The sequence below is a fragment of the Gobio gobio genome (genome assembly GCF_949357685.1).
Source record: "Gobio gobio genome assembly, chromosome: 7".
Lineage (NCBI taxonomy): Eukaryota > Metazoa > Chordata > Actinopteri > Cypriniformes > Gobionidae > Gobio > Gobio gobio.
In genome coordinates, this window is record NC_137103.1 from 132,501 (window position 1) to 154,505 (window position 22,005).

Here is a 22,005-nt window from a genome sequence, read left to right on the forward strand (position 1 = left end):
GCGAGTGTGTCGAGCGCTGAAGAAGGCGAGTGTGTCGAGCGCTGAAGAAGGCGAGTGTGTGGAGAGCTGAAGAAGGCGAGTGTGTGGAGAGCTGAAGAAGGCGAGTGTGTGGAGAGCTGAAGAAGGCGAGTGTGTCGAGAGCTGAAGAAGGCGAGTGTGTGGAGAGCTGAAGAAGGCGAGTTTGTGGAGCGCTGAAGAAGGCGAGTGTGTCGAGAGCTGAAGAAGGCGAGTGTGTGGAGAGCTGAAGAAGGCGAGTGTGTCGAGAGCTGAAGAAGGCGAGTGTGTGGAGAGCTGAAGAAGGCGAGTGTGTCGAGCGCTGAAGAAGGCGAGTGTGTCGAGAGCTAAAGAAGGCGAGTGTGTCGAGCGCTGAAGAAGGCGAGTGTGTGGAGAGCTGAAGAAGGCGAGTGTGTGGAGAGCTGAAGAAGGCGAGTGTGTCGAGAGCTGAAGAAGGCGAGTGTGTGGAGAGCTGAAGAAGGCGAGTGTGTCGAGAGCTGAAGAAGGCGAGTGTGTGGAGAGCTGAAGAAGGCGAGTGTGTCGAGAGCTGAAGAAGGCGAGTGTGTGGAGAGCTGAAGAAGGCGAGTGTGTGGAGAGCTGAAGAAGGCGAGTGTGTCGAGCGCTGAAGAAGGCGAGTGTGTCGAGAGCTGAAGAAGGCGAGTGTGTCGAGCGCTGAAGAAGGCGAGTGTGTCGAGAGCTGAAGAAGGCGAGTGTGTCGAGAGCTGAAGAAGGCGAGTGTGTGGAGAGCTGAAGAAGGCGAGTGTGTGGAGAGCTGAAGAAGGCGAGTGTGTGGAGAGCTGAAGAAGGCGAGTGTGTGGAGAGCTGAAGAAGGCGAGTGTGTCGAGAGCTGAAGAAGGCGAGTGTGTGGAGAGCTGAAGAAGGCGAGTGTGTGGAGAGCTGAAGAAGGCGAGTGTGTGGAGAGCTGAAGAAGGCGAGTGTGTGGAGAGCTGAAGAAAGCGAGTGTGTCGAGCGCTGAAGAAGGCGAGTGTGTGGAGAGCTGAAGAAGGCGAGTGTGTGGAGAGCTGAAGAAGGCGAGTGTGTGGAGAGCTGAAGAAGGCGAGTGTGTGGAGAGCTGAAGAAAGCGAGTGTGTCGAGCGCTGAAGAAGGCGAGTGTGTGGAGAGCTGAAGAAGGCGAGTGTGTCGAGAGCTGAAGAAGGCGAGTGTGTGGAGTGCTGAAGAAGGCGAGTGTGTCGAGAGCTGAAGAAGGCGAGTGTGTGGAGAGCTGAAGAAGGCGAGTGTGTGGAGAGCTGAAGAAGGCGAGTGTGTGGAGAGCTGAAGAAGGCGAGTGTGTGGAGAGCTGAAGAAGGCGAGTGTGTAGAGCGCTGAAGAAGGCGAGTGTGTGGAGAGCTGAAGAAGGCGAGTGTGTAGAGCGCTGAAGAAGGCGAGTGTGTGGAGAGCTGAAGAAGGCGAGTGTGTGGAGAGCTGAAGAAGGCGAGTGTGTGGAGAGCTGAAGAAGGCGAGTGTGTGGAGAGCTGAAGAAGGCGAGTGTGTGGAGAGCTGAAGAAGGCGAGTGTGTGGAGAGCTGAAGAAGGCGAGTGTGTGGAGAGCTGAAGAAGGCGAGTGTGTGGAGAGCTGAAGAAGGCGAGTGTGTGGAGAGCTGAAGAAGGCGAGTGTGTGGAGAGCTGAAGAAGGCGAGTGTGTGGAGAGCTGAAGAAGGCGAGTGTGTGGAGAGCTGAAGAAGGCGAGTGTGTCGAGAGCTGAAGAAGGCGAGTGTGTTGAGAATGCTGAACAGGGCGAGTGTGTCGAGCGCTGAAGAAGGCGAGTGTGTCGAGAGCTGAAGAAGGCGAGTGTGTCGAGAGCTGAACAGGGCGAGTGTGTCGAGCGCTGAAGAAGGCGAGTGTGTCGAGAGCTGAAGAAGGCGAGTGTGTCGAGAGCTGAAGAAGGCGAGTGTGTCGAGAGCTGAACAGGGCGAGTGTGTGGAGAGCTGAAGAAGGCGAGTGTGTCGAGAGCTGAAGAAGGCGAGTGTGTGGAGAGCTGAAGAAGGCGAGTGTGTCGAGAGCTGAAGAAGGCGAGTGTGTCGAGAGCTGAAGAAGGCGAGTGTGTCGAGCGCTGAAGAAGGCGAGTGTGTCGAGAGCTGAAGAAGGCGAGTGTGTCGAGAGCTGAAGAAGGCGAGTGTGTCGAGAGCTGAAGAAGGCGAGTGTGTCGAGAGCTGAAGAAGGCGAGTGTGTGGAGAGCTGAAGAAGGCGAGTGTGTGGAGAGCTGAAGAAGGCGAGTGTGTCGAGAGCTGAAGAAGGCGAGTGTGTGGAGAGCTGAAGAAGGCGAGTGTGTGGAGAGCTGAAGAAGGCGAGTGTGTGGAGAGCTGAAGAAGGCGAGTGTGTCGAGCGCTGAAGAAGGCGAGTGTGTGGAGAGCTGAAGAAGGCGAGTGTGTGGAGAGCTGAAGAAGGCGAGTGTGTGGAGAGCTGAAGAAGGCGAGTGTGTGGAGAGCTGAAGAAGGCGAGTGTGTCGAGAGCTGAAGAAGGCGAGTGTGTGGAGAGCTGAAGAAGGCGAGTGTGTGGAGAGCTGAAGAAGGCGAGTGTGTGGAGAGCTGAAGAAGGCGAGTGTGTGGAGAGCTGAAGAAGGCGAGTGTGTGGAGAGCTGAAGAAGGCGAGTGTGTTGAGAGTGCTGAACAGGGCGAGTGTGTGGAGAGCTGAAGAAGGCGAGTGTGTGGAGAGCTGAAGAAGGCGAGTGTGTGGAGAGCTGAAGAAGGCGAGTGTGTGGAGAGCTGAAGAAGGCGAGTGTGTGGAGAGCTGAAGAAGGCGAGTGTGTGGAGAGCTGAAGAAGGCGAGTGTGTGGAGAGCTGAAGAAGGCGAGTGTGTCGAGAGCTGAAGAAGGCGAGTGTGTCGAGAGCTGAAGAAGGCGAGTGTGTGGAGAGCTGAAGAAGGCGAGTGTGTGGAGAGCTGAAGAAGGCGAGTGTGTCGAGAGCTGAAGAAGGCGAGTGTGTCGAGAGCTGAAGAAGGCGAGCGTGTCGAGAGCTGAAGAAGGCGAGCGTGTCGAGAGCTGAAGAAGGCGAGTGTGTCGAGAGCTGAAGAAGGCGAGTGTGTGGAGAGCTGAAGAAGGCGAGTGTGTCGAGAGCTGAAGAAGGCGAGTGTGTCGAGAGCTGAAGAAGGCGAGTGTGTGGAGAGCTGAAGAAGGCGAGTGTGTGGAGAGCTGAAGAAGGCGAGTGTGTGGAGAGCTGAAGAAGGCGAGTGTGTGGAGAGCTGAAGAAGGCGAGTGTGTGGAGAGCTGAAGAAGGCGAGTGTGTGGAGAGCTGAAGAAGGCGAGTGTGTCGAGAGCTGAAGAAGGCGAGTGTGTCGAGAGCTGAAGAAGGCGAGTGTGTTGAGAGCTGAAGAAGGCGAGTGTGTGGAGAGCTGAAGAAGGCGAGTGTGTCGAGAGCTGAAGAAGGCGAGTGTGTTGAGAGCTGAAGAAGGCGAGTGTGTGGAGAGCTGAAGAAGGCGAGTGTGTGGAGAGCTGAAGAAGGCGAGTGTGTGGAGAGCTGAAGAAGGCGAGTGTGTGGAGTGCTGAAGAAGGCGAGTGTGTCGAGAGCTGAAGAAGGCGAGTGTGTCGAGAGCTGAAGAAGGCGAGTGTGTGGAGAGCTGAAGAAGGCGAGTGTGTGGAGAGCTGAAGAAGGCGAGTGTGTGGAGTGCTGAAGAAGGCGAGTGTGTCGAGAGCTGAAGAAGGCGAGTGTGTGGAGAGCTGAAGAAGGCGAGTGTGTGGAGAGCTGAAGAAGGCGAGTGTGTTGAGAATGCTGAAGAAGGTGAGTGTGTGGAGAGCTGAAGAAGGCGAGTGTGTTGAGAGCTGAAGAAGGCGAGTGTGTCGAGAGCTGAAGAAGGCGAGTGTGTTGAGAGTGCTGAACAGGGCGAGTGTGTCGAGAGCTGAAGAAGGCGAGTGTATTGAGAGTGCTGAACAGGGCGAGTGTGTCGAGAGCTGAAGAAGGCGAGTGTATTGAGAGTGCTGAACAGGGCGAGTGTGTCGCCTCCTGACTATATATATATAATACATACATCATATCGTTTATATATACAGATCAACTCCACCTTCCAGTGGTTTCATCTCCAGCAACAGCATTAGCATTAGCATTAGCGCTCGCTGTTCTCTTTGGTCAGACATTACAGAAGTGCAGAAATACACAGAGACCACAACAGCCGTTTTATAGCACTAGAATCACGTTAGCAGTCAGGTGGCTTGTCTTGCAGTCATACTATTGAAAATACTGCAACATTTCTAAAGTCAAAATATATATTTTATGGTAATTAACATTAAAGGCCCCAATATATTCCCAGTGAAGTTAGAAGGGGTTAGAAGAAGCTGTGCAGTGATGGGCGGTTAGTGAACACCCTGACAATGTGTGTGTCCTCAGCATCAACACACAACAACAACAGGGACAGCATCTGAGAAAGCATCTGACCGTAACCATGTGACGGCTTTACAGTATTAGACATGAAGAACAGCTTCAGTGTGTGAACGGGAGAAATCAACCAGAGAAGAGTCACACCTCGAAGGGGGCGGAGCCTCAGAGCCACACCCACCCATTACATCATCACCACGGACCAATGGCAGTTCAGAGGTGTTTACCAGCCAGAAAGTTGGCTTTGGGAAGCCGTTTCAAACTCCAAACAAACCTCGTTTGGCCTGATTTAGTTTGAAATGACGTCACAGCAGTTTCGGGGCCTTGCGTCCCAAATGCTGTCCCCTGAGCTTGCCCAGCACAGAACCCGTAATCTAACCCTTGAGGAGGCGTCACCTGTGGGTCGGTGGGGCGGTGGCTCTGCTCCGGGACGCTGCCGTTGGAGAAGACGTCGGAGCGCGGCGGGACTGCGGGCGGCTGCTTCGGCATCACCACCGCCTGAGGAGAGCCCTGCACGTTCCTCCGGTGCCGCTCGTCCGCCTGAGGTCACAGACACACACTTACACACACACACACACTCATGGGTTTGACGGGTTCTCAGCGCAGGCGCGAGGGTTCACTCACCAGAAGCATGGCCTGCTCGTGCAAGAGCTGCTGCTGCAGGATCTCCAGGTGCCGCTGCTCCTCCTCCAGCTGCCGGCGGATGTACTCCTGACACACACACACACACACAGGTCAGCGGTCAGGGGAAAGGTCAAGCTGATGGCACACACTGACTGATCTAATATTGAGTAGTTCTGCATGAACAGACTTTCATTCTGTGGCCAAACTATACATTTTTATTGAAATAGTTTAACATTTTATGTGACTAATGTGTTTGTCTAAAATGAACTCTAGAGAGGAGCATGTTGATAAATGTATGCACTATATTACATATTCATTACATTTCCTTAACCTGTTAGAGATGTTTTCATACCGGAGTGATTACAGCCACATACATTACCAGGGTATTATTCAAAAGGGTTAGGGGTGAGTCAAGTCTGAGTAAAACTGAAATAATAATTGGATTTATTCATTTTAACCTTTAATATTATTATTATTATTAAAGTCCCAACTGACCAGGTTTACAGCTGTAGTTCAGAGATGAATGAATCGATCGCATCGAGAGTTTGTGGACCGAATCCATCTGTGATCTGTGTGTCATACCCGAGTCTACGAGGAGGAAGCTAACAGACACGACAGCTGCGTAATAGACGACAGGTAAGACGTGTGTAGCTTCACTCAGTTAAAAGGGCTGAGGATGGCCAGGATAACCTCTGACGGCTGATCTACACCTCTGTGCCAAGTGTACGCCTGTGTGTGGCCTGACGTGCAACTCTGAATCTAACAATATGTCAATTCTACATTGGACCACAAGGGCTGTGATTGGTCTGCCAGAAATATGTAATCTGTGATAGTCACATTTCCTCGTGCTCATTTCTGCTTGCGGATTATAAACGATCTGTTGTTCGATATTGAACACCACCAGCACGGCGTGGGCACTGCCTCCCAGCGCTCTGCATGTGTGTTACACACCAACAAATGAAAACCGGTGCGTAGGTCTGTTGAAATCAGCCTGAACCTCCATCTGATCTTGACCTCCAAACGTGCCGCTGACACTGACAGATGTGCTGAAGATGTTAGCGACGCACACACACCTGCTCGCGGTCGGCCCTCCTCTTCTCCTCCTCTGCCCTCCTGCGCTCCTCCTCTTCCTTGCGTCTCCTCTCCATCTCCTCCACACGTCTCTTCTCCTCCTGCTCTCTCCTCCTCTGCTCTCGCTCCTGTTGCCTCCTCATCTCTCGCTCTCGTCTTTGTTGCTGCAGAACACAAGAGTTAAACTTTCAATAATCATGTCTCAACTCTACCGTGCTGTCTTCTCGAGCTGCGGGACAGAATTTACATTGTGTTGTCCTTCATAATAAAAGTATTGCCACTTTATGCTTCAACATACAAGACAGAAGGGCCTAAACGGTTCCGTGTCCTTCAGCAAACACTGTCCGGCAAAAACAACATGTTTTGATTGTGACATGAGAACGTGAGGTTCCGTCTACACGGCGTACAGTACCGTCACTGTAACCGGATAAAGAAAGGGTTAATAATGTTACCATGGCGTTTGACCAGAATAAGACCTCAAAGAAGAACTGTCCCACTTTTCACCAAACAGTGTGTGAGTGTTAGCAGGCTCATATCACTGAAGCAAAGTAAATGATCCATACGGAGATCTTTAACAGACCAATCGTTTGCTATAGTACATGCAACCTGTATTATTGTAGGATCATAGTGTTTTTTGTGATGGGTGATTCCACAAACTGGTGATCATGTGACTTAAATGATCCAATATGGCTCATTAACTGATCACCTGGGACAGAAATGTTTGGCATTTTCAGTAAAACATATTCGGGTTGTGGATATAGTTGTTCCTTGCAACATTCGAGTGCATTCGAGGCCTACGCATCTATAAACTCAAGCGGCCCCTGGTGATGAAGTGACTCTTGGATACTTGTGGAACTCACTTTTCAAATGAAATGCACTGGTGTGAGATCGGAAATCACATGTCATTCACGCTCTACCCTGTCCACCATTGCTGATATATCAGAGCATGCGAGCGAGGGTGCGCTCCACAGTTCAGTTTTTTTTCAAGCCTTCGTTAGACGTGTTTATGTGTGAGTATAGTTATAGTTAAGTATTCGCTAAGTTTCAGTTCATCTTTGAGACGTGTTTCAGAAATATTCTCGGCTGAAAGCGCACCCTTATTTTCTTCATTTTACAAGAGCACACGGTTTTGTTGTTATTGTGAGTGAACACAAATAAAAGTAGAGCATTTATAGTTTATGGCGATGTCCTGCACTTATCAAAAATGATGGAGTATTGTGAGGTGTTGGCACGTTCATCGCACAGATGTCGGGAGACAGAGAGTGGTCAGACGTGATTTTGACCACTTCATTGAGTTTGGTTTTGTAGAAAGCCTTTCTTTAAAGTGAATTTCATTTTGTATAAATTGTATCTAAATTTCAAATCAATGTTTCATCAGCCAATTGCCTGGATTTAATAATTAAGAAGCAAACCAAGAACATCGGGAACGGACTGAAGTGTGTATAACAAATGAACACTAGTCTATGTTTCTGCGGCCTTTGAGTAAGACTGAAGCGATACTTGAACACATGTCTCAGTCAGTAGACCTATAGATAGTTATGATATTGCTGGCTTTAAAGCAATAGGCTATGCTATATTGTATAAACGTGAAGTGACTGGAGAGCTGGTGCAAACATATCCAGCCCATATTCATCTAAACGGCATCGGGATGCTCATATAACACTGCGAAGGTATTTCAAAGTTCTTTTACTCCAAAGCAAAGTACGATCCAGATGTTGGAGAGAGACGCACGCAGATAACTGCTCAGTTTAATATGAGACACTTTTGAGCTTGAGATTGAGATTGAGATTGAGCTGGCCTATGATACGCTTGTCTAGCACGAGCGCGGTGTGTGTTTGTGCAGCCCAGGGCCTGTGGTTATAGCCTGCACTGGCGTCATGTGCTCACCTCCTCCAGCCGCCGCCGCTGCTCCTTCTGCTGCTCGATGCGCTTCTGCCGCTCAGCCAGTAGTTGGCGCTTGTACTCCTCCTGCTCGCGCATCTGCTGTTCCTGGAGGAGCTGCTGTCGCCTCATCGCCTCCGAGCGCTCCTTGTTCTCCTGCTGCAGACGGATGAAGTCCCGCCGCAGAGTCGACTCGCCCGGCACATTCACGATAGAGCTGCGGGAGTTACATACTGCTCCTTAACCATGTTCAGACACCCAGATGAAGACAACACACACAAAACTGACAAATACAACAACCAGCTTCATGACTTCTTACTTTACCAGCCGCTCTCACAAAGAGACCCTTCTCACCGATGAAATATTTAGAGCTGAGCGCAAGAGAAAAATAGATTCCCTATAAAAATGACCTTTATTTTTAAAGATGTGATGAAAGTCTTTTCTATGATTCTCAGCTGTTCATGAATCCTGTAATGATAAATGTTCCTGTAGTAATAAAGTTCACTGAGGCTGATCTACACAAGTCCGATCACAGCACACATTCAGATCTGTGTTTGGATCCAGAGAGAGCTGTTGTCATGTACAGATATGAAACCTCTTTAAAATCGTGTTTAGGTGAAACTCTATACACAGACATTTCCTCGAATCCAGTGAAGGAGTAAGAGAAGCATGTCCAGCTGAGACCTGTAATCTGGGTCTGTTCACATGGTTTTGAGGAACTGCTGATGTTCATATTCTTGCCAGTGTGTTGCGTCATACCTGGGCTCTCCCTCCTGCTCCTGAGCTTCCTCCTCCTCTTCCTCACTGCCGCTGTATTCATACTCGGTTTCATCTGCAGCCGGAGCACAAGCACACGATCACACACACGAGCACACACACACACACGCCGTCTCTATGGCGACAGAAGCGTGACCCCTACCTTTCTCGCCGCGTTTCTTGCGGCATCGGTCCAGGTGGTCTTTGAGCTGGATCCGCACCTGCCTCTCGTTGGGCTGGTCTCTGATGAAGGGATGCTTCAGGAGCTGGTCGGTGGGCGGCCGCTGCGTGTAGTTCTTCACCAGACAGCCCTCGATGAAGCTGAAGAACTTCTTGGACCTGAAAACAAGACCATGGGAGAGGAGAGTGTTTCTGAAGGAGCCGCTGAGACCTTTGACCCGCTGGCATCAATACGACAAGAAGATGAAGGTACTGACCATTTCTTGGACTTGAGTCTGGGTGGAGGATTTCTGGGTATGAGAAAGAGCGCGCGCATGGGATGCATATCACACAACGCTGCAAAACACCGACACACACGTCCGATGAAATCCAGTTATCAATTCAGGATATTAAAGGTAATGTTCGAGCAAAAATGTAAATTGTGCGTCGTGACTGATCATGAGTGTGTGTGAGACAATGATCTAATATATGCAGCTATATCAGCACAACAGAGACGTGGACGACTATTACGTGTGTAAAGGGCTTCCTGAGAGAGCCACAGTCCTGCTGAGTTCAGCTTAAACACTCCTGATCCAGTTCAAGCCCTTCAGGATCATTTGAAAACCACAGGTGTGTGTAGTGGAGCAGGACTGTGGCACCCGCTTTAAATGAGCAAACAATACATTTGTTTCCTCTAGACCAGGCATTCTCAACCCTGGTCCTCGAGGGCCACTGTCCTGCAGAGTTAAGCTCCACACCTGAAGCAGCTAATGAAGCTCTTCAGGATTACAGGCAGGTGTGTTTGATCAAGGTTGGAGCTAAACTCTGCAGGACAGTGGCCCTCGAGGACCAGGGTTGAGAACCCCTGCTCTAGACTAACGGTGGACTAAAAGCAACTGGACATCAGGAGACACGAAGCGGAAGAAAGGAAGATGCGAGCGTGTGAAGAGAGGAGGTGTGTGATGAAGTACTCACGAGGAGCGCCCTCCGCCATCTCTATAGCCGTGATCCCACAGGACCACAGGTCGCTCTGCACAGGGAAAGCAGAACATCCTCTAGTCAGCTCTTTGTGTTAATGAGCAACCTGCAGTGCTTGTTCTTCTCATGAGGACGTGTGCAGGTCATTACCCTGTAGTCGTAAGTAGCGTCCGGGTTTTCGTCACAGGCGATGACCTCTGGAGCCATCCAGTACGGCGTCCCAATGAAGGTGTTCCTGCGGCCGACGGTCCGATCCAGCTGAGCGCTGACGCCGAAGTCCACTGCAGACGAGAGCCAGAGAGCAAACATCAGCTGACACACATTCATCATGTACAGCAGCTGAGGCCAGAACACACTCCAATCAGCTGTCCATGTCTACACATGAAGGTTATACTCTTAGGATATTGATATACCTGACCACAGACATTCATAATGTGTGCTCCTCTTTAAACCACTCTCCTCATTACCGGACTAAACAGTGGGATTCACTGGATCAGATGTGTCTTACAGATTTACTGGAACGAAGTGTTTGTTCCTGATGAGTTCGTTCTCATGAGAGTATGAGAAAGCTTGTCTACCTCATGCATCAAACCGAGAGGACTGGAGATAAGAGTGGAGAAAGCAGAGAATCAGTGGAGATCTGACCTAGTTTGACCTCTGCGTTCTCCGTCAGCAGCACATTCTGCCCCTTGATGTCCCTGTGGATGACGTGATGAGCGTGCAGGTGGGCCAAACCCTGATGAAGACAAGAGGAGAGATGAGAGGAGGAGAGAGGAGAGAGGAGAAGAGAAGAGAGGAGGGGAGGAGAGGAGGAGAGAGGAGAGAGGAGAAGAGAGGAGAAGAGGAGAAGAGGAGGAGAGAGGAGAAGAGGGGAGGAGAGGAGCAGAGGGGAGGAGAGGAGGAGAGAGGAGAAGAGAGGAGAAGAGAGGAGAAGAGGAGCAGAGGAGGAGAGAGGAGAAGAGGGGAGGAGAGGAGCAGAGGGGAGGAGAGGAGGAGAGAGGAGAGAGGAGAAGAGGGGAGGAGAGGAGCAGAGGGGAGGAGAGGAGGAGAGAGGAGAGAGGAGAAGAGGGGAGGAGAGAGGAGAAGAGAGGAGAGGAGAGGAGAGAGAGAGGAGAAGAGGGGAGGAGAGAGAGGAGAGAGAGGAGAGGAGGAGAGGAGGAGAGGAGAGGAGGAGAGAGGAGGAGAGGAGAGGAGGAGAGGAGAAGAGGGGAGGAGAGGAGGAGAGAGAGAGAGAGGAGAGGAGGAGAGGAGAAGAGAGGAGGAGAGGAGGAGAGGAGGAGAGGAGAAGAGGGGAGGAGAGGAGAGAGGAGAGAGAGAGAGAGAGAGAGAGAGAGAGAGAGAGAGGAGAGAGGAGGAGAGGAGAGGAGGAGAGGAGGAGAGAGAGAGAGGAGAGGAGAGAGGAGAAGAGGAGAGGAGAGGAGGAGAGAGAGAGAGGAGAGAGGAGAAGAGGGGAGGAGAGGAGGAGAGGAGGAGAGAGGAGAAGAGGGGAGGAGAGGAGGAGAGAGGAGAAGAGGGGAGGAGAGGAGAAGAGGTGAGGAGAGGAGAGAGGAGGAGAGGAGAAGAGGGGAGGAGAGAGGAGAGAGAGGAGAGGAGAGGAGGAGAGGAGAAGAGGGGAGGAGAGAGGAGAGAGAGGAGAGGAGAGGAGGAGAGGAGAAGAGGGGAGGAGAGAGGAGAGGAGGAGAGAGGAGAAGAGAGGAGGAGAGGAGAAGAGGTGAGGAGAGGAGAGAGGAGGAGAGGAGAAGAGGGGAGGAGAGGAGGAGAGAGAGGAGAGGAGAGGAGGAGAGGAGAAGAGGGGAGGAGAGAGGAGAGGAGGAGAGAGGAGAAGAGAGGAGGAGAGGAGAAGAGGTGAGGAGAGGAGAGAGGAGGAGAGGAGAAGAGGGGAGGAGAGAGAGAGAGGAGAGGAGAGAGGAGAAGAGGGGAGGAGAGGAGAGAGGAGGAGAGGAGAGGAGGAGAGGAGAAGAGGGGAGGAGAGAGAGAGAGGAGAGGAGAGGAGAAGAGGGGAGGAGAGGAGGAGAGAGGAGAAGAGGGGAGGAGAGGAGGAGAGAGGAGAAGAGGGGAGGAGAGGAGGAGAGAGAGAGAGGAGAGGAGAGGAGGAGAGGAGAAGAGAGGAGGAGAGGAGAGAGGAGGAGAGGAGAGGAGGAGAGGAGAAGAAGAGGGGAGGAGAGGAGGAGAGAGGAGAAGAGGGGAGGAGAGAGGAGAAGAGGGGAGGAGAGAGAGGAGAGGAGAGGAGAGGAAAGGAGAGAGAGGAGAGGAGGAGAGAGGAGAAGAGGGGAGGAGAGGAGGAGAGGAGAGAGGAGAAGAGGGGAGGAGAGGAAAGGAGAGAGAGGAGAGGAGGAGAGAGGAGAAGAGGGGAGGAGAGGAGGAGAGGAGAGGAAAGGAGAAGAGGGGAGGAGAGAGAGGAGAGGAGAGAGGAGAAGAGGGGAGGAGTGGAGAGGAGAGAGATGAAGAGGGGAGGAGAGAGAGGAGAGGAGAAGAGGGGAGGAGAGGAGGAGAGGGGAGGAGAGAGAGGAGAGGAGAAGAGGGGAGGAGAGGAGGAGAGGGGAGGAGAGAGAGGAGAGAGAGAAGAGGAGAAGAGGGGAGGAGAGAGAGGAGAGGAAAGGAGAAGAGGGGAGGAGAGAGAGGAGAGGAGAGAGGAGAAGAGGGGAGGAGAGGAGAGGAGAGAGGAGAAGAGGGGAGGAGAGGAGAGGAGAGGAGAGAGGAGAAGAGGTGAGGAGAGAGAGGAGAGAGAGGAGAGGAGAAGAGGGGAGGAGAGGAGAGGAGAGGAGAAGAGGGGAGGAGAGGAGGAGAGAGGAGAAGAGGGGAGGAGAGAGGAGAAGAGGGGAGGAGAGGAAAGGAGAGAGGAGAGAGAGGGGAGGAGAGAGGAGAAGAGGGGAGGAGAGGAAAGGAGAGAGAGGAGAGGATGAGAGAGGAGAAGAGGGGAGGAGAGGAGGAGAGGAGAGGAAAGGAGAAGAGGGGAGGAGAGAGAGGAGAGGAGAGAGGAGAAGAGGGGAGGAGAGGAGGAGAGGAGAGGAGAGAGGAGAAGAGGGGAGGAGAGAGAGGAGAGAGGAGAAGAGGGGAGGAGAGGAGAGGAGAGAGGAGAAGAGGGGAGGAGAGGAGAGGAGAGAGGAGAAGAGGGGAGGAGAGAGAGGAGAGGAGAAGAGGGGAGGAGAGGAGAGGAGAGAGGAGAAGAGGGGAGGAGAGGAGAGGAGAGAGGAGAAGAGGGGAGGAGAGGAGAGGAGAGGAGAGAGGAGAAGAGGGGAGGAGAGAGAGGAGAGGAGAAGAGGGGAGGAGAGGAGAGGAGAGGAGAGGAGAGAGGAGAAGAGGGGAGGAGAGAGAGGAGAGGAGAAGAGGGGAGGAGAGGAGAGGAGAGGAGAGAGGAGAAGAGGGGAGGAGAGAGAGGAGAGAGAGGAGAGGAAAAGAGGGGAGGAGAGAGGAGAGGAGAAGAGGAGAGAGAGGAGAGGAGAAGAGGGGAGGAGAGGAGGAGAGGAGAAGAGGGGAGGAGAGGAGAGGAGAGAGGAGAAGAGGGGAGGAGAGGAAAGGAGAGAGAGGAGAGGAGAAGAGGGGAGGAGAGAGAGGAGAGGAGAGAGGAGAAGAGGGGAGGAGAGAGAGGAGAGAGAGGAGAGGAGAGAGGAGAAGAGGGGAGGAGAGAGAGGAGAGAGAGGAGAGGAGAGAGAGGAGAGAGAGGAGAGGAGAGAGGAGAAGAGGGGAGGAGAGAGAGGAGAGAGAGGAGAGGAGAGAGAGGAGAGAGAGGAGAGGAGAGATAAGAAGAGAACTCGATCAGTTGCTCCAAACGCGTTTATTCTGTCATGTTGGTGTCACTGTGCGCTTCATACCCTGAGGATTTCTCTGGAGATGTATGCGATCCAGTCTTCTTTCAGAGTGTTTCCTTTCGTGTTTTTCACAAGGTCTGTTATCGACCCGGCTCCACAAAACTCCATCACCAGCTACACAAACAACAGAGACAGATTTACAGCACACACACACACACACACACACACACACACACACACACACACACACACACACACACACACACACACACACACACACACACACAGAACTGAAGATGATACAATCTCAGCAACCACTGTCAAATAAAGAAACCTTGTTTTGCACTCTCTTTTTATCGCGCTATTATCACCAGTGTTTTTCTTTGTCTTTGTGTTGACACCCGAGCGATTTCCACTGGCGATGCGGTGAGTGAACGGGCACATTCAGAAGATGATGGCGCTCCTGTACACAAGGGTACGCTTCTGACACTCGCTCGTCACGCAGAAGAAGAAGAGAGACAGTATTTACCAAGCCTGCAGCATTCCTGTCAGAAACTGAAGCCTCCGCGCCTCGATCGCCCCCCGGTGGCCGGTCCCAGTATAGCTCCTAAACTCCACCTCTCCATCGCCCCCCGGTGGCCGGTCCCAGTATAGCTCCTAAACTCCACCTCTCCATCGCCCCCCAGTGGCCGGTCCCAGTATAGCTCCTAAACCCCGCCTCTCCATCGCCCCCCGGTGGCCGGTCCCAGTATAGCTCCTAAACCCCGCCTCTCCATCGCCCCCCAGTGGCCGGTCCCAGTATAGCTCCTAAACGCCACCTCTCCATCGCCCCCCAGTGGCCGGTCCCAGTATAGCTCCTAAACCCCACCTCTCCATCGCCCCCCAGTGGCCGGTCCCAGTACAGCTCCTAAACGCCACCTCTCCATCGCCCCCCAGTGGCCGGTCCCAGTACAGCTCCTAAACGCCACCTCTCCATCGCCCCCCAGTGGCCGGTCCCAGTATAGCTCCTAAACCCCGCCTCTCCATCGCCCCCCGGTGGCCGGTCCCAGTATAGCTCCTAAACCCCACCTCTCCATCGCCCCCCGGTGGCCGGTCCCAGTATAGCTCCTAAACGCCACCTCTCCATCGCCCCCCGGTGGCCGGTCCCAGTATAGCTCCTAAACCCCACCTCTCCATGTATTAGAATGGACGCGAGACACACTAAACAATTCAATTACACTTCAAATAATGGTTTCCTAAAGATGGTTTCTGTCATTTTAGGCAGTTTTTATCACGATGATTTCATTTCAAGTGTTCGCTTTTTAAATAAGTTTAGTTTTAGTGAGTTATTTGATGCTATAAAAACGGGGGGTGTGACGTCATGATTGACAGCTGAGATTGACGGCTTCTCTGAGTGAAGTTGTCACTGAGACACTAACAGACTTTTTTCGGGATTTTTGGGAGGAGATTGGAGCTTTAGCTTAAATTTCTACGTTTCCATAACTGTTTATTTCACACCATCATAATGAATTGTTCTTCATCTGCGAGAGTGTGAGCATCACATTGGCGCCCTTTGTTTAGACACAAGGCGTTAAACGCATGTGGAAATCGCCCCGGTGTGAACCGCCCTTTAGAGTAATAAAGCAGAAACTGTGCAGTCGTGTGGGGCGAGTCTCGAGTCCGGATCTGGGCAGGAAGGGGGATCTCTGGGAATGGACCGGTTCTTCTGTCATCAGGGAAGGTAATGGGAATGAAGTCTCAAAGAGGAATTTAATGTTAACATGTGAAGCGTACAGTTATTTATGAGTGTGTAATTATCACTGAACTCATATATACAGTATATATATATATATATAACAGACTTCAGAGCTAGGAGCAGTCTGGGTGAAAAAACCTTTAAGACTAGTCTAGTTTATTAAACCGGCCACAGGATTGAGCCTTAGTTCAATCAGGACATGAAAGAAGCTTTTAGAAACATTTCTAGATAAATCATTTCTAGATAAATCATTTCTAGATAAAGCATTTCCAGATAAATCATTACTGATGTGCATCCCGAGACAGAACAATGACTGTTTAAGATCTGCTTCAAACAGCTCAAACATGCACTTTAGTCTGGGACTAGCTTAAGCCGGATGGGATTCCTGGAAAGGTATGGAGAGATAGTGTTTCTGTTGAGTATGAACGTGTGTGTGTGTGTGTGTGTGTGTGTGTGTGTGTGTGTGTGTGTGTGTGTGTGTGTGTGTGTGAGAGAGCCTTACTGACCCACAGCTGGTCGTCATGTCCTGGAGGACTCTTCTTAATGAACGCGCCATAATACGTAGCAATGTTTCTGTGATGAGAGTATTTCTTCAGCATGTTAATCTCCAGCTTAATCTCCTCTTCTTCATCCTGAACACACACACACACACACACACACACTCATGAATACAGTTGTGCCGTATTTGAGGTCAGGGTCTCTTCATATGGATTGAAAATGACATCCGATAAAACTTCACTAACATAGTAAGCTACGAAGGGTTTCATTTTTAAATCAATAATGAAAATAATATAGACAGATTTTCTCTTTAATAAATAACCATAACTGAGCACACAAACACTGAGATTGTGAGACGTTTCTGAAACAATCTTCTGAAGATGAAGAGCCGTCACGGCGGTTTGGGAGAGTAATTGAGGACAGAGTAAGAGTATGAATATGAGTATGAGTAAGAGTATGAGTAAGAGTATGAGTAAGAGTATGAATATGAGTAAGAGTATGAGTAAGAGTATGAATATGAGTAAGAGTATGAGTAAGAGTATGAATATGAGTAAGAGTAAGAGTATGAGTAAGAGTATGAATATGAGTAAGAGTAAGAGTATGAGTAAGAGTATGAATATGAGTAAGAGTAAGAGTATGAGTATGAGTATGAATATGAGTAAGAGTATGAGTATGAGTAAGAGTATGAATATGAGTAAGAGTATGAGTAAGAGTATGAGTAAGAGTATGAGTAAGAGTATGAGTAAGAGTATGAATATGAGTAAGAGTGAGTATGAGTATGAATATGAGTAAGAGTATGAGTAAGAGTATGAATATGAGTAAGAGTATGAGTAAGAGTATGAGTAAGAGTATGAGTAAGAGTATGAGTAAGAGTATGAATATGAGTATGAGTATGAGTATGAATATGAGTAAGAGTAAGAGTATGAGTAAGAGTATGAGTAAGAGTATGAATATGAGTATGAGTATGAGTAAGAGTATGAATATGAGTAAGAGTATGAGTAAGAGTATGAGTAAGAGTATGAGTAAGAGTATGAATATGAGTATGAGTATGAGTAAGAGTAAGAGTATGAGTAAGAGTATGAGTAAGAGTATGAGTAAGAGTATGAGTAAGAGTATGAGTAAGAGTATGAGTAAGAGTATGAATATGAGTAAGAGTATGAGTAAGAGTATGAGTAAGAGTATGAGTATGAGTATGAATATGAGTAAGAGTAAGAGTATGAGTAAGAGTATGAATATGAGTAAGAGTATGAGTAAGAGTATGAATATGAGTAAGAGTAAGAGTATGAGTAAGAGTATGAATATGAGTAAGAGTATGAGTATGAGTAAGAGTATGAATATGAGTAAGAGTAAGAGTATGAGTATGAGTATGAATATGAGTAAGAGTATGAGTATGAGTAAGAGTATGAATATGAGTAAGAGTATGAGTAAGAGTATGAGTAAGAGTATGAGTAAGAGTATGAGTAAGAGTATGAATATGAGTAAGAGTGAGTATGAGTATGAATATGAGTAAGAGTATGAGTAAGAGTATGAATATGAGTAAGAGTATGAGTAAGAGTATGAGTAAGAGTATGAGTAAGAGTATGAGTAAGAGTATGAATATGAGTATGAGTATGAGTATGAATATGAGTAAGAGTAAGAGTATGAGTAAGAGTATGAGTAAGAGTATGAATATGAGTATGAGTATGAGTAAGAGTATGAATATGAGTAAGAGTATGAGTAAGAGTATGAGTAAGAGTATGAGTAAGAGTATGAATATGAGTATGAGTATGAGTAAGAGTAAGAGTATGAGTAAGAGTATGAGTAAGAGTATGAGTAAGAGTATGAGTAAGAGTATGAGTAAGAGTATGAGTAAGAGTATGAATATGAGTAAGAGTATGAGTAAGAGTATGAGTAAGAGTATGAGTATGAGTATGAATATGAGTAAGAGTAAGAGTATGAGTAAGAGTATGAATATGAGTAAGAGTATGAGTAAGAGTATGAGTAAGAGTATGAATATGAGTAAGAGTATGAGTAAGAGTATGAGTAAGAGTATGAATATGAGTAAGAGTATGAGTAAGAGTATGAGTAAGAGTATGAGTAAGAGTATGAGTAAGAGTATGAATATGAGTAAGAGTATGAGTAAGAGTATGAGTAAGAGTATGAGTAAGAGTATGAGTAAGAGTATGAATATGAGTAAGAGGCTACACACAGGCTACACAGTCACTGTATGATAAATAAGTGATATATGATAATATATTTGAACACTATTAATGGTCATTTGGTAACTGTGGGCCCTTTTCCCTTATTGTACTACTATTACACACACTGTCCAAGTTTTCCTCAGATGCGCTCTTGTGCAAGCAATGACAAATGGTTTGAATCCTCCAAACGACACACGTCCACAAACAAACGTTCACATCTGCACATTTACAAAACCTTTTCTTCACAAAATGAAACAAATGAAATAGCCTAATGTGATGTCTAGCATTTATACACAAATCAGGACAGACGCCTGTGTGAAGTGTAGAAAATACATACGAGTAAAACGGGATTGTATTTCATTCCTACCTAAAGACTGCATAGACTTATAAAAATATAAGAACAAAGTATGTTTAAAAAGAGCTCTGGTTAGCCCAGCACACCATTCATTTACACTGTTTAACCATTAACACACACACACACACACACACACACACACACACACACACACACACACACACACACACACACACACACACACATTTGGAGAGATCAACCTTTCAAGGAGAGGTGTGTGAAAGCTCTCCAAGTAGTCTGAAATTCAGGGTTTTCACTTCTTATCAATCAGATCGAAAGTAACTAGTAACTAACTACTTGAGTAGTTTATTCATCGAATACTTTCTTACTCTTACTCAAGTAACTATTACGATTGTTACTTTTACTTGAGTACAGATTTTGGCTCCTCTACCCACCTCTGCTGTATCGTCCTCTTGCCACGAACACACATATGGAGGGTTGGTTAGGGTTAGGGATGGTTATGGCTAGGGTTGGTTCGGGTTAGGTTAGGGTTAGGGAGGGTTAGGGTTAGGGCTGGTTAGGGTTAGGGATGGTTATGGTTATGGTTAGGGATGGTTAGGGTTAGGGATGGTTATGGCTAGGGTTGGTTCGGGTTAGGTTAGGGTTAGGGAGGGTTAGGGTTAGGGCTGGTTAGGGTTAGGGATGGTTATGGTTATGGTTAGGGATGGTTAGGGTTAGGGATGGTTATGGCTAGGGTTGGTTAGGGATGGTTAGGGTTAGGGTTAGGGATGGTTAGGGTTAGGGTTAGGGATGGTTAGGGTTAGGGATGGTTAGGGTTAGGGATGGTTATGGCTAGGGTTGGTTAGGGATGGTTAGGGTTAGGTATGGTTATGGCTAGGATTGGTTAGGGTTAGGGATGGTTAGGGTTAGGGTTGGTTAGGGTCAAGTAAGGGTGACAAAACCGGTCGACTTCTTAGGAAGCAAAATAATCTGAGCTATAAAATAATGTTTTAAATACATGACAAACCTTTCTAAACCACGACTACACATCAAGAATGTTTTCACTTACACTAGACAAAATCCAGCCAATCAGCTGACTCAATAAGCATCATTACACATCCTGCACATAACCTGAGGAACACTTCTGGACTAAACACAGCGTCTGTCAGTGTTTGAAACTGGTCACTCACTTCAGTCACGTCCATGACTTTGATGGCGGCCAGCTGTCCGGTTTTGACATGTCGACCCTGAAGGGAAACAGAGGAAATGAGTTAGAAACATGTGTATGCTCTTTAATATCGCTGTAGGGGTGCACTGAACTTCCAGCCGCTCAAAGAGAAAGCAGGCTGAAACTGGACAGAAGATCAACATTTCCATGGATGAACAGCAGGGGTCATGATTCTGGTTTCATTGACCTTAAGGTAAATGGACGTGTCCCACTTCCTGTTAAACGCACACTAGCGGTCTTCCCTAAGCACTTCCTCTCAGGGGAAACACCGCTCCTCCTTCAAGCAGACAAGAGAAGTTTACAGGCAGCTTTAGCCCCCAAAACGCAACGTGATTGTGACGTCCTCGATCTCAGATGCACAAGAGAAGCGTTATTAAATGTGACTGGAGTCAGTAACTGCCCCTCCTCCAGGTCAGACCCCAGGTCAGCTAGAGTTCTCAATATACACAAACACAGGTTTGACATGGCGGCAGCTGAATCCTGAAGTCAGAGACTACATCAAGGGTCTCAGTCCTGGAGGACCATGTCCTAGCTAGACACGGATGAGCAGGTGCAGGTGTGTGTAATCGGGTAAACTCTGCAGGACAGTGGCCGTCCAGGACTGAGTTTAGAGACCCCTGGACTACATGTTCCCCCACATCCACATCTTCATTCTCTGACTCTGACATTCACATTGACTGGTGTTCATCATATCATTCATCAGTGCATTTGCAGATCGACCCTAAAACTTAAAACACCAGAACCCCCTCCATTCATCACATCACCCCTGTTCTGCAGCAACTTCACTGGCTCCCGGTCAAATTCCGCATAGATTTCAAAATCCTACTGTTTACGTTCAAGGCCATCCACAACCTTTCCCCTCCTTATCTGTCCCAACTCCTCCATATCGCCACCCCTTCCCGCTCCCTCAGATCTGCTTCATCTGTCCACTTCTCTGTCCCTCCTGCCCGCCTCGTCACTCTGCCCCTCAACTCTGGAACTCACTCCCACCGGACCTCAGGAACCTGGACTCTCTCACACTCTTCAAATCCAGACTAAAAACTTACCTATTCAGAATTGCATATCCCACTTAACTATTTACATTGTCTTTCTTATGTTTTTTTTTTTATCTCTTACTGTTTTTATTTGTATGTGTTGTACGGTGTCCTCGAGTGCCCAGAGAGGCGCCTTTAAATAAAATGTATTATTATTATAAAACTTCAAACTACAGATTTACACAAACGGCCATGCGTTAGATCTTTAGTTCTGGACAGTTTATCATAGTTTTATTATTTTTGATTTATTGTTATACAAGACTACTTAGAGACAGGTCGAGACGGGAGACATTGTCTCTCTCTGTGTGTGTGTGTGTGTGTGTGTGTGTGTGTGTGTGTGTGTGTGTGTGTGTGTGTGTGTACATCATGATGACGATAGATTCGCCAGAGAAAACTGATTCTGTGAAACACCAGCATTGCGTCCGTTAAACTGAGGACGTGACGTTTCTTCTGAAGACGTGATGATTAAAGCTCTAGGGTTTAAATGAACACACACACACACACACACACACACACACACACTCAATCCTTCACACTGTTAGGAACATTTAAACACGGCGTCCGCCCTGACGAGGGCTTTGATATCTGCCGATGTGAGCGGTCACATGACTGAGGAGGTTGAGGGTCAGAGGTCAGACACAAACCGCTGTTGACTTACTTTCTACATCAATTATCCACTCAGTTTCTGTAGTGTTAGAACAGTTATTTTATATGATTATATTAACTTTACCATTTTAAAATGGAATTTTTAAACAAACACACTGATAAGACTGATAAGAGTTTTAATATATTATATTTGTACTGCTCGTTTCATGCGTGAGCATTGTGTGAAGTTGTATTTTAAAAAACATTAAGAGCACCCTCCGGACCAGAGTTTTGTGTTTTATTAGTCCGGTCACTGATCTCATGAGTCAACGCCATTATGATCATCATGCCAGTGATTCCATATCCCGATGTGCTGCACATGTTATCATCAAGCAGTCAGATCTCCATTTCATCAGCTTCAAGAACAAACACAACTTCTCAACACACAGACGACATGAGCATTTACAAACTGTCAAATAGTGTACTTGAGTTACAATAACACACACACACACACAGATGCTTTTATTGATGACGGTCCATCACTGCATGGATGTGAACGTTGGCCGATTCTATATATAACTACAGACCGGTTTGTGTGTGCAAACAGCGATGACGTGTTTTGTGGGCGGAGCCTCCCGGTGGCAGAAAATGGCCGTTCTGCCACGTGATTAATGAATGAGAGGGTCAGGGTTCCCACACCTTGGTTAACTTCAGATTCAAGGACTTTCCAGGACTTAATGTGGGACACACTCAAGCGAGAGCGAGGTCACATCGGGTTTCCTTGTAAGACATTGCTACAGTTTTCATGTGTCAAACACAACTATGCAAAAAAGCTTTTATTTTAGATTATAGATCTGAAATTCACTTTTGCATGGATTTGCCTTTGACCAGAAGTTTAAAGAGATATGAATGTAAGTTTGTCATGCCTCATGGGT

The 22,005-nt window shown here is 48.3% G+C and overlaps 1 protein-coding gene across 3 annotated transcripts in view; it reads right to left on the bottom strand.

Moving 5' to 3' along the window:
• Window positions 1-22,005, bottom strand: part of LOC307129691 (mitogen-activated protein kinase kinase kinase kinase 4-like) — an 82,683-nt gene that overhangs the window by 38,048 nt on the left and 22,630 nt on the right. For 2 of the 3 annotated variants that reach the window (XM_079822325.1, XM_079822326.1), the window contains exons 3-15: window positions 19,414-19,470; window positions 15,757-15,882; window positions 13,579-13,689; window positions 10,412-10,502; window positions 9,917-10,047; window positions 9,764-9,818; window positions 9,067-9,145; window positions 8,793-8,968; window positions 8,633-8,705; window positions 7,880-8,090; window positions 5,995-6,156; window positions 4,922-5,008; window positions 4,694-4,837 (exon numbers count right to left, since the gene is read on the bottom strand). In XM_079822325.1, the coding sequence (XP_079678451.1) occupies window positions 4,694-4,837; window positions 4,922-5,008; window positions 5,995-6,156; window positions 7,880-8,090; window positions 8,633-8,705; window positions 8,793-8,968; window positions 9,067-9,145; window positions 9,764-9,818; window positions 9,917-10,047; window positions 10,412-10,502; window positions 13,579-13,689; window positions 15,757-15,882; window positions 19,414-19,470 (1,503 nt within the window). Of the gene's footprint in view, window positions 1-4,693; window positions 4,838-4,921; window positions 5,009-5,994; window positions 6,157-7,879; window positions 8,091-8,632; window positions 8,706-8,792; window positions 8,969-9,066; window positions 9,146-9,763; window positions 9,819-9,916; window positions 10,048-10,411; window positions 10,503-13,578; window positions 13,690-13,886; window positions 13,997-15,756; window positions 15,883-19,413; window positions 19,471-22,005 lie in introns of those variants that run through there. The other variant, XM_079822327.1, reaches the window with a different exon arrangement.